General features: G+C 39.3%; 1 protein-coding gene across 2 annotated transcripts in view; it reads right to left on the reverse strand.

Moving 5' to 3' along the window:
* c22h20orf27 (chromosome 22 C20orf27 homolog) overlaps nucleotides 1-13,022 on the reverse strand; it is a 39,006-nt gene that overhangs the window by 17,856 nt on the left and 8,128 nt on the right. For both annotated transcript variants that reach the window (XM_037759319.1, XM_037759320.1), the window contains one exon: nucleotides 5,052-5,191. In XM_037759319.1, coding sequence (XP_037615247.1) covers nucleotides 5,052-5,191 — 140 coding nt within the window. The remainder of the gene's footprint in view (nucleotides 1-5,051; nucleotides 5,192-13,022) is intronic.

A 13,022-nucleotide genomic window follows, 5' to 3' on the forward strand; every position in this document is an offset into this window, starting at 1 on the left:
CTGGATTTCACTCAACTCCAAAATATTCCAATAATACTAATCCCCTGTGAATAGATTTGTCAGTAATTCAAGAGCCTAATCTTACTCACGGTTACACCTTCTACAGCGGTTTGGAGAGTGAAGCAGAGACGCCAGCATGAACCCCCAGAAGGACAAAATTCAGTTGGCAGTTGGCAGGGATTTTTCTGTGTTAGCAATCAACAAGTTGAGTATTTCTGACCTTTGTTGATCTTTAGCAGAGCCAGAGCTACAGCTGCAATGATTAGTCGTTCAACAGAAGGTTAATCTGCAACTATTTTGATAATTGATTAATCATTTAAAAAGGTACAGTGTGTAGGATTTGGCAATATCTAGAGGTGTGGTTGCAGACTGCGACCAACTGAGTCCGCTCACTCCTGGTTTTAGCTTCTCAAATGTGAATATGTGCAGCTTTTTCTGATTCATATCACTGGACTTTGAATATCATGGGGTTTTGGGAATCTTGGTCGGACAAAACAACTAATTGGAAGACTTTGCCTCGCTATGTTCTGGCATTTTACAAACTAAACAATTAAAAGAAATGATCAACAGATAAATCAATAATGAAACCAATCAGTCGCTGCCGTATACAAGATCATACATCAGGTTGTACGTGAATTTTCAGATACCTTTTTTAAATTCAGACTAGCAACATGCAACATTTAAAAGGAGACTATAAGATAGGGAAGTGAGATCAAGAGCAGCAGACAAGGTAGAGAGATGGGGAGTGATGCAGAGGTAGCTGTGTAACTTTAGCAAAGAGAAAAATTCATGAGGGACTCGTCACAGAGAGGAGTGAAGAAAGCCTCACAGAGGAGTTGGGATAAAAAAAGAGACACAGAGAGAGAGAGAGAGAGAGAAGGCCGCAGGGAAGTGCAGGCGAGGACAGATAAGCACCAAAGCCCCTCCGGCTAGAGCTGCAAACGGCAGCTACAGCCCCACACGACCCCTCGGTTAAAGCAGCAGAGCAGAGGCTGCAAACAGCAGGAAGTGAGAAGGGAGAGAGGGAAACAGTGGAGCAGCGCTGCAGAGAAACACAATAATCATTCTTAGAGCGTAGTCCCACGCATGTCCAGACACTGTGAGCTGCGTCTGAAAAATTTATTTAATATGAATTTCATGCCGCAGATTCGGACCAAAAGAGAGGTTGCTTCGATGATGGAGACGGAGAAGTGATAACCAATATGAGACATTTTAGTTAGTAAGCAATTTAAAAGTCTAGTTTACGAGTGCACTGCTGAGCGATGACAGTGGTGTTTCTGAAGATGTGTAACACTGGGAGTGGCACACACCCAGAGACACAAACGGCTCATTGTTCATCAAAAAAAAATTGTGTAATTCTTCACTGAACTTGACTTGAGGAGGAAATACCACACATTTTATGAACTTGTATGTCCTGTTCACCAAGATGATTCAGTCAGTATATATGAACATGCAACACTCTTTACTAACTACAAACTGGAGATTGGAGGAAAAAACCCACAATCCTCCACAGACAGTGAATGAGGCACTAACCTATACGATTTGTGAGCTCTTTTAAATTCTGGTTTATAGTTGTTGGCAGTGCTAGAATATAAAATTAATGTTGGTGTGACTCCAGATGGTAACTCAGTAAAGTCATTTTCATTCATTGAAAGTGCTGGCAAACATCTTAAAGGGACAGTGTGTAACATTTCAAGTTTACTAGTTAGTCGCTAATTGTGTCTGTCTTCCGTTTGGTGCTACGCAGGTAACGCACCGTGGGTTTATCAGAGCTTGTTCGATGAAAACAACTGCCTATTGTGCCTGTAAACTACGCTGATGAGAGCAGTGAGACTGAACCAAAACAGTTAAGTTGTGGGCCAGAAAATAAGTGAGAAGATGCTCAAAAAGGCTCAGTAAAGCTGAGGGTAACTGCTGAGTCAGACTATGGTTAGTTCAGATTCACCAAAGTCACACAATAACACAAACTAACTAACCGATCGAGGCAGTGGTAGACCAGCAACCCCTGTGATCTGCGTGGTAAAATTGCAGTTTTTTTCCAATGGAGGCTGGTGACTTTGGCGAGAACATAGATGGATACAACGGCTTCAGTTCCTAGTCTGAAAGGGCTGTGATGGCAAGGTAAAGCGGTGAAAATATTCTAAATATAGCGTACAATTAAACTGATATTGATTTTTATTGTTGGGCCTTTCTTTTAGGTGGCTAAAATACGTTTTTCTGCCGGCCCCGTCCACAGCAGTTCATTGCTTTGCCTCTGTGCGGTAACTCCTGTCTGCTTCTCCAAATTGGGGGCGTGCCGACCGTCATCTACTGTAGGTAATACACTAACTGTGGATAAGTAGCTCATAAAACCCCACTTCAAAACACCCGAACTATCCCTTCAAACTAAAAATAAACACGATGTCCCTTCTCTTATTTTATGGCAATGCTTCCTGTAGGCAGCCACACATCGCATTAACCCATAATCTGGTTACTCACAGTAATATGATTATAGTTTTATATTATAATATGCTTACAGAAAAAGTTCATAAACACAATCTGCAAGTTCAGAAACATGGCTTTCCTGAGTCACACTAATAATCTGAATTGGCCTCTGGAGCAGATCTCTATAGCACTGACAGCTGCTCATTTCCATCCCCTGCTTCACCATCTTAATCAAAAAACGAGATCAGACACACAGAAACACAACTATGTGTTAGATCTACGTCACCCCGCCTGCACTGACATGCAGACTTTGTGAAATTCAAATTACTTTCATCAAAACGGGTATTCATACAGCTGCTGTATGCATACCACTCCAACCCACACACCTCATCTTTGGTCTTTACAATCACCACCCGGCCATCTCCATAGCAACACAACCCCTCCCCTCCATGATGAGCCATAACGCCGGGCTGACAGTACTCTGTGCCCACTCTCAAGTACGCTCAAAGAGCTTTGAGAAACACACTCACACGAACGGGCTGCTCTGTTACGGTGGAGGTCGCAGCCAAGTTTGTAGTCCATCTACACGTGCACACGCAGCTTTTAAGCAAATTGATTTGGCTGTGAATTACGTTCAAAGCTTGGAAAGGCTCAGCTACAGTGAGCAGAACTTTCCTTTGGGATTTTGGTATAACTGAGAAACGGTAGACAGCTTTCTGAACTTGCTTGGTGTCTATTAAGGTAGATGTACCGTGCAAGTTTAGTGCACTTCAACCTGGGAAAGTCATTTTTACATTCATCATAAATCCACAGAAAAATATAAAGTTAGAAAGGAACGTCTGAGTGGCTGAATTTATCAACTAAAGTGAGATGGTTCATTCAGTAACAATAAAACGGAGAGAAAATGAGCAGCTTAAGTCATTCTGTGATATTGATATAAACGATCATAGGATATGCTCTGCCTGCAGACAGGAAATCGTTTCGAAAACGTGAGCTACTTGAGATGCACTTGATTTTGTGTGCCAGCCACTCAAAGAGAAACAAATCCATGACATGCTCGATAAAGCATGCGGTCGGGTCCTCTGCCTGTGTGCATGTCTTTTTCTCAAACATTTAAATCAGTGCTTTTGAATTGTTTTTACATTAGAAGCTATTATTCATCTGTAGACAAGGTTTTACTCTTTAGTGTCCTCATCTAACATCTAAAAACATCCTAATGTCCTTTCCTAACCACTGTTCCTTGACCTTGACAGAAATCGTCATGAGGTCAAGGAAAGAGGATTGAAGCTGCATAAAATAAAGGAAGCATTGAAGCACCTTTCCTTAGTTTCACGTCCTGCGCTCAAATCCAGCCAAGGATCTTTGCTGCAAAGTATCCCTCATGTTTCTCCCTATATTTGTACTACTAATAACGGTGCAATGGTGAATGCGTGCTCACAGGGATACTAATTCAAAGAAAAAAAGGCCTTGAAGAACTGCTAATAGGACAGAAATAAATGAGCTACTGCATGTTTTAATTGAGCAGTTAGAGGGAACAAGTTTCATCTATGCAACCCTTCATTAGCATCACGATCATCAGCAGCTTCAACGTTAATTAAGTCACAACTGAAACAAGTTCATGGTCACTGGTCGACAAATTTAAGACACATTAATAATTTTTTTTTTCCACAGGCAGTTTTTGTTGGAGCCGTTTATGTTGCCGTTGCTTGGCTCCTAAATTGAGCTCCTCCAGGGTCTCAGAGCTGACAGCAGAGAACAGATGAGAGGTCTGATATCATTATTCTGTGTCTTTATAGCCGACAGAGGAGATTAACGGTGATGAGAAAAGACTTTAATCTTCTCCTGGATGGTTCGCAGATGAAGCCCATCGATGCTCCACTAGATCAAAGAGTTACCTCCTGATATTATATCCACCACTTGAAGAACATGGCACCAAGGGAAGTCCAGTCCCTAATTAATTATGACAAGACTTTAAGGGCCAGTGGAAAACTAAACTAATTTAATATCTGCTTCAAAAAGTATTACTTTGTTGTTTAGTGGTGGTAATAAATCTGTTTGCATCTTTAGTGTTGTAGCTCGTCCTTACCTGCTTCCATGTGAGCATATCAGGCGTTTTAACTGCATGTTTTTATTGTGAATCTGATCCCAAAAGATATTATAACCCTGGCAGGAACATTAACTTGGACTTGGATTAAGTGATCTGCTGTACATGATGTCCATGAAGCAGATGGGGACTGAATAACGTCTGCATGCTGGGCAGAAAACTACTCTAGCACACTTTTTTGGATCCAAGGGAGCATGTGATGATGCCAGCTGATGACTGAGCTTCGTAAAAAGGATGATCATTATCTAATAATGATAAACATTTCCTGTATTTGAGTCCTTCAAACGAAATTGATTCCTGCCAGAACATCTTTGCTGGATTTATACAAGTACAGCACGCACATTTCTGTTTTTACTTTGAGTAAAAAAATCACGACAACAATCAGATTAAGCTCTTATCTAAATGTTCACAAACTTGTAAACCTGGAATCTGAGAAAAAATTAAATTAAATCAAAGTATTTTAACAGATCTTACTCGTCCACTGTAGCCATCAAGTGTCAGGCTATTGCAAGTTTAAACATACCTTGACCATGAAGTTGCCATCGTCCTCTGGAGTCACCATGACAACGGAGTCATGCAGCTTTTCGTCAAAGTGAACATGTGATGGGGCTCCGGCGGCGGGGGGATCCTCTGAGAAACGCACGCCTCCTGCCTTCGCACAACCTGAGCGACAAGGGGGAAGAGGGAAGAGCCGCTGAAGGTCGGACATAACATGAACAAAAACATTGGATCCCTTTAAAAGGGAGAAAGAAAAGTGTTAAAGCCAGTCGACTCCTATCAGTGGCATAATGGAGTGTACTGTAGAGCACTTTACAGAGGCAGTCACTCCATCATATATAGTGTTGGCAGGACTGAAGGACACAGGAAGAGAAAAGAGAGATCAAAAAGCAAAGTAACATTAGAAAGAGAGAAAAAAGTCTGAAGATGGAAAACGAATAAAGAGAAATGGATGATGGATGACAAAAAAGTACATGATTTGGAGTTAAAAATGGTAGAAATGTTGCAGAAAATTCACCTTATTATCAATAAAAGCGTCAGTTAATCACTGAGACTATAAAGTTTGTTGAAAAAAAGTCCAGCAGAGAGTAATAGTAGTAATAAAGTGATACTTTATTGCTCCATGCACAGCATCCTCTAGAGCCCCGCTACTTGAACAGATTACATTCTTGGTATCACAGGGCTTAGGGACTAATATACAGTCTTGTTTCTGTAATATTGCCTTCTTTTAATACCAACAACTGACCAATCATCCTGCCGATATGATGCAGTTTCTTCATTGACCTTTGCGACCGAATGCAGACTACTGGCAGCTCTAATAGAGTTTGAATCCTAGGGATGAACAAAATATAATCATTGGTGATCTCAGACTGCTAGCAAACACAATGTGTCATGAAACTTCTCCTTTCGATGAAATTACCCCTCTGCCAGTCTCCACGGGATCCCAGTGTCAGAATAAAGGAGCTAAAGAAGTTTAGGCTTACAAGCTAAACACATTATTTCCCTTTAGGTTTTAGTGCTCTCCTATGACACCGAGGCACACTGATATTTAATGTTCTCATCCCCAGTGTGAGAGAATGGAAACTCGGTTCTCCAAATAAACCCCCTCCTCCCAAAAACAATAATTCTCTTTGACAACAAACCATTTGTCTGAATTTCTGCTCAAGGGGCTTCGGGTCTGATTATAGAGCATCACTTTCCCAGTCCTCAAACGAGAGTGAAACAGAGGCGAAACAACAAGAGATGGAGAAACATTTGTTATATTTAAATAACCTTTTAAATGCTTATTTAATATTCTATTAATAGGAGGTTGTCCTTTTTTGGGACTCATCCATCACTTAAATTTGAATACTGTCCATTTCCCAAAGAAACTCTTCGGAAAATGTCAGTTACCAGTATGTGTGTGACTCTGAGATTACGTGATACGATACGATAAAATAATAAGATGAGATAAGATGATACGATACAATACGATACGATAAGATAAGTTAAGGTACGATAAAATACTATACGATACGATAAGATAAAATAATATGATAAGATAAGATAATACGATTGGATAAGATAATACGATACGATAAGATACTATAAGATGAAATAATATGATAAGATAAGATAATACGATATGATAAGAAACTATAATAAGATACAATAAGATAAAATAATATAAGATAATGCAATAGGTACGATGAGATACTATAAGATATGATAAGATACAATAATACGATAAGATAAGATAATACGATACAATACGATAAGTTAAGACAAGACAAGACACGACACAATAAGATGATAAGATGATAAGATGATAAGATGATAAGATGAGATAAGATGATACGATAGGATACGATAAAAGTAATATAAGATAAGATAAGATAATACGGCCAGACAAGACGAGAAGAAACTAAATTCCTTAGTGCCTCCTTCCTGTGAACTACAAAAGGATTAACTTGTTGTCTTATTGTGTAGTGTTATAGAGTTAGAGAGTCTATTTCACAAACACACACACTCCCTGGGCACCATGTTTCTGATCACCATCCTTCCAATTATTCTCGAATTATTCAAAAACTTCAAAGGAGCTTCAACGAGCCATATGGCCACCGTGCTTGAGCACCGTGTTTTGTAGCCAATATTACTGATTGCCAGCTCTATCAACAGAGCATAGACGTGCGTACCTAGCTCTGATTTTAAGTACCTACAAATAAAAATGCACTACCTGATTCTGGCGCTACTTCACTGACTTGTGAGTATTTATACCCAGACTCACAGGGTGTCATAATGAACACATGAGGCGTTTTCACCACCACACTGAACAGGTATCTGGATTCAATAATATTAATTCAGTAAGCTAGATGTTGGTTTAATTAACACTGGCTTCAAAACAAGGCTGGTGCACAGCAGAAGATTTCCATTTCCATTTCCCCATTTATAGACGGACTGGATTAAAGCATGGTTTATTAAGTTATTATGGTGTGCAAAAACTAATTTAAGATAAAGCAAAAGTTGTTACTATGTTTCATTTGCAATTACTTTAAATGTACACTCACTGAGATAACAGTTTTTACTTTTTCCTCAATGGTTTGAAGTGGGCGGGGCTTGGTTGGAAAAAGGTGATGTCATAGACTTCCATGCACCAATCACAATTTAGCAACATTGGAATCAAAGTCTGATGACTGTTGCTTATGTTGCCAGATCGCTGTCAGTCAAATCTGATCAAACAATCAGACCTGATGAAGCAGATTATCTCTTAATAAATGCCTGATGTTTTCTTTTTCAAATATTAACATTTGATTGTTACTTATTCAGTGATACATAGCTTTGAAACAAAGTTTTCAGGGACTTTAACTCCAGTTTAAACTTTAATCAGTTATGCTTGCCAACCTGACAGTTGGGGAGATTTTTATTCTTTTATGTCTCTTTCCAAAAAAAAGCTTTAAAATGGAATAAGCCTCTCTCCTTTTCTTCAAATTTATTGGCAAAGACATTTCTTCCCCTCCAGATCTGGAACAGATATACTCCTTTAAATCAGACGAGATTGTTGTCAACAGAGGATAATTTCCCTTTCATTGCCAAGTCATGACAAACCGAGGTGAAACCAGTGCCATCTGTATTCATTATTAAAGGAACAGTGTGTAACATTTCGGGGGATCTCTTTGCAGAAATGGAATATAACATTGTAACTATGTTTTCATTAATGTAAAAATCACCTGAAACTAAGAATCGTTGTGTTTTCGTGTTAGCTTAGAATGAGTCCTTCATATCTATCTACATAGGGAGTGGGCCCTCTTCACGGAGTCTGCCATGTTGCTCCGCCATGTTTCTACAGTAGCCCAGAACAGACAAACCAAACACTGGCTCTAGAGAGAGCATTTCACGTTTTTACATTACCTGAAGTTCTCAGATAGCAGTAACGAGAGCCGCAGAGCGCAAAACCATGGTGCCGCCGTCTGACTTCCGTTGCTCCTAAAGTAGTGTTATTATGGTAAGGATGATCTCTGAGCGAGGCGAACGGTGTTACTACGGTTTTGCACTCGGCGGCTCAAGTTACCACAGTCTTGGAAAGGGAGGAGAGAGAAGAGGGGTACTCAGGTGGTTGCAATCTGCAACCACACCACTTGATGCCGCCAAATCCTACACACTGTACCTTTAATGCAACATTTATCTTGAAGATGGTAAATGGACTTGCATTTATATAGTGCTTTTTTAGTCTAGTCTTGATCAAAATACTAACTCACACACTGATGGCACAGCCTTCGGGAGCAATTTGGGGTTAAGTATCTTGCTCAAGGACACTTCGACATGTGACCGGAAGAGCCGGGGATCGAACCGCTGACCTTCCAATTGGTGGAGGACCTGCTCTACCTCTGAGCCACAGCCGCTCCATCAAGATCAAACCAATAGCAAAATGATAAATTTCATATTCCAGAAAAAACAGTATATGAAACTTTAATTGAATTACACATGGCTGGAACAATCGCGCTTTACACTGACTCAGACGGGGGAGATATACAGTATGAAGGGATGCAAAACTACTCATATCATAGTTGATCATTATTTGCATTTAATTGAATTCATATGCTGATTTATGTCTTTGCATTACATGTAGCCACGGACATTACTGGCCCACTTGGGCCCAGTTCCATTAAACTTTTATATGGACTCATATCAGAGATTAGAAATCCTTGCTATCAGCAATCTGGGTCACAATAATGAGTTGTGGAGTTACATAATGTTCCATATGTGCAGGATGGTGTGTGTGTGTGTGTGTGTGTGTGTGTAAAGCTGCGTATACAAAAGATAGTGCAGAACACCTTGCAATATTAGCAATATCCCGTGGTGGAAGTTCTGATTAAAGATATACAAGCGCAATATCCCAGGTCTCTCCAAAATCCAGATAAAGGATAACGAGTCAGGGTAAGTTAATATCCGGAAAATTTGTTTTTTCTTTTCGGACAATGTGCCTTCAATTTATATATTAAAGTAAAAGATTATTGATAGGTATTTTACAAATCAAGATTTCCACCATTTTACTAAATTATTTATAAAAGATAAGAAAGTACATAAAACCATGTATTTGATTACAAAAGTGTAGTATTGTAGTGTTTGGGGTTGGGTATTTAACATTTTACAATTAAGAGCATTGTGTTACGTGGAGTATATATTTTAACAATTGGAGACAGTTTAAAGACTAGACGTTTTCCCCAAATGCACACATGTTTATATCATTGTAAATTGTATATCTTTGGATTTTTCAACTGTTGGTTTTCACTATTTTCTCAGCTCAGATTTATACGGTAACAATCATTTGTATTTTTTATCTTTTCAACAGATCAATGTTGTATTTTGCCGGCCACGTTTCAGCACACAGTTACACTACAGCTCTCTCACTATACTTCAGGAAACATCTGATCTAAAAGCACAGAACTCCTCACTTTTGATTGGGCACCCTTGCTTTGAGGCTAGCTGTGACTGAGACCAAACATTAAAACATTCATCACCATAAAAACATCCCCTGGCTCACCAAGAGTATGCAAGGGTGTATTTTTCCTCCGAGGGAAGAAAGACTCTTCTAATGACTGAATCAAGAGACCAAGACTTAAGCTATAAGTTGATCATCACATCACATGACGGGACTTGTTATTTAAGGTCACCATTCCTGCTATAAGAGGCTTTTTGTTTAAATCCTAGAAGTTCATACAATTGGGCTCCGTGACAGTAATTGCATTGACACACTAAGCTTAATAATGACGAGCTTTCATACTGTACGCCAGTCTATCAGTAGTTAGAGTCAAAAGGGAATGTTATACCCTTTGGAGTTTAGAAAGAGAGGGGGCTTTCATTAGCAATGAGTCTAACTGAACTTCCTCTCCAAAGTGAGAATCCATTCCAGAAATGGGACGACTATTAAAAGGACCAGTGTGTAACATTTCAGGGATCTATTGGCAGAAATGGAATATAATATTAATAAGTATCTTTAGTGTATAATCACCTGAAAATAGGAATCGTTGTGTTTTCGTCAGCTTAGAATGAGACGTTTATATCTACATGATGGCGGTCGGTGCAACCCCCAGTATGGAGAAGCACTTAACCACTTCACCTTGCCATCAGACAGCCCTTTCCGGTTAGATTTTTTGTTCTATTGTGTGACTTTGGTGACTTAGTCACACAATAACACAAACAAAGTAACCAATCGAGGCAGCGGTAGACCAGCAACTCCCATGTTCTGCGAGGAAAAAATTGGTGTTTTTTTCTATGGAGTCTGGTTGCTTTGGCAAGGGCATAGATAACAGCTTCAGTTACCGTCATCTAGGTAATACACTGACTATGGATTAGTACCTCATACAACCCCACTTCAAAACACCCAAACTATCCCTTTAACTGCACAGTGTTTAACCACTGTAAATGTGTGCAATATCACCTGCCTCAGTTTGAGCCTCCTACCACTACAGGTCTCATCTCTATTGTTATCATCACTATGGTTATTAATTTGTGAGGCAGCTGGTGGCGACGTTGTTTGCACTGGAAAAACATATCTGTCACTGGCCCATTTTACTGTCTACATCACTTTAATGTTTACTCCTTCAGCTCTTTTTACTTTATATATATTTGCATTTGATGTACTTGCACCTGTACAAACAGCCTCAAAGCAGTAGTAGAGCTCTGGGCAAAGCCTCTGTGTCAGGCTCATTATAACAATACTGAGATCTGTGGCCTTTTAGATGGGTTGGATAATCTCAGAGATCATCAGAGCAGATATCCACACTTACCCTCTCAGTAGTAGCAGACCCGTAATCACACAGATGCATGTGCACACACAAATAAACATGCACTAGTGTACGCGCACGCAATCCCACTGAACTGGCTTATTTCAGATCTCTAATCTCTATCTACTTCTGTCCTTCCTCTAATCTGTAAAGGCTATATTTGCCTCTGCTCAGCTGGATATTGCAGAGCTCTGTTAGCCTTCTTCATTTTAATTATTTTATTGTCCTTTATTTCACCAGGTTTGTCCCATTGAGATCAAAGATCTTTTTTACAAGGGAGACCTGGCCAAGATAGCAGCAAGACAGTTATAGTGAAAGTAACAGACAACACAAAAAATTACATTAAAACTTGCTCATACAAAACACTTGCACACAGACAACCTGGACTGCAGCGATTTCTCCAGAGCTTTAAACTCATTCAAGGTAACTACGTTTTGAAGTTGAAGATCAGATTGTAAATTATTCCAAGCAGTAGGTGCCGAAAACCTAAAAGCTTTCTTTCCCAATTCAGTCCGTACTTTGGGAACAACAAATTGCAAAATGTCCATAGAACAAAGATTGTGACTTCCAGTTTTTCTTTTTAAAAGAGAAGACAAGTAAGAAGGAACTAAACCCAGAATGCTTGGTGCAATGGTGAATCTCAGTGACCTGTGATACACGCTATCCAGCATGCAAAGACAATGAGCAGAAGCATTCATATACAACACATCTCCATAGTTAATAACAGGTAAAAAGGTAGATTCCACCAGTTTCTGTTTCACACGAATAGAAAAGCAAGACTTGTTTCTGTAGTAAAATCCTAATAAGAGCTTCAGCTTTTTTACAACAGACTGAATGTGCTCCTTAAAAGACAAGTGGTCATCAATTAGGAATCCTAGATATTTAAAAGTAGATACCAACTCAATTTGTTAACCATTTCTCATTACATTTCTTCTCTGAACTCTTTCTCTTTGACCAAGATGTCACTACGCTCCAAATAAAATCAAAATCTGCATGTTTGTATAGGGAAAAAAAGGCAGGTTAGGACCAAAAAGAAGCACCACATATGGTGTTGATCAATGCAGCGTTTGCAGGCTGGAAAGCTGAACTAGTTCGATCCTCCCTAAAACACCATTGCCTGCAATTGATCAACTCTGTCATGTGGTTTCCAAAAAGCACTAAGGCCAAGTTTCCATCCTGTTTTGTTTCCCACTGTTAATCACAAGCTTCTCCATCTGGTGAAGACATTAATAAACAAAACACACCTGGAACTCTGGCATTTAACTCAAATTAAATTATGTTTTAAGTAAGGTCTTTTCCTTGCCACAGATCCAGTGATTTCTTTACCAGTATTTTTCAAAATAAACACAAATATACGTTGGTGACGACATCCATACAGTATAGTCGGCTATATTAAAGAGGACCTAAAATATACAAGTATGTACCTAAAAATAAGCATAATAAGTCCTCATTAAGAAAAAAAAAGCAAAATGACATGAAATACAAGAGGCGTTTTCCTTTTACCCTGCGCTCCACTGACTCAATGAGCTTTGGCGCCGCATTTCAAAGCGCTATATCCATCCAATTTTTATGTTTTGTGTTGTAAATGTCTTGCTTGATTTTATTTTCTGGTGCTGCAGCACAGCCGGTATGAGAAAAATAACGCGCTTTTGAACTTTAAAGTTCTAGTAAAACCCAAAATACAAGCATGCATCTACAAATGAGCATAATAGGTCCTCTTTAACATACAAAAT

This window comes from Sebastes umbrosus, chromosome 22 (genome assembly GCF_015220745.1).
Source record: "Sebastes umbrosus isolate fSebUmb1 chromosome 22, fSebUmb1.pri, whole genome shotgun sequence".
NCBI classification, from domain to species: domain Eukaryota; kingdom Metazoa; phylum Chordata; class Actinopteri; order Perciformes; family Sebastidae; genus Sebastes; species Sebastes umbrosus.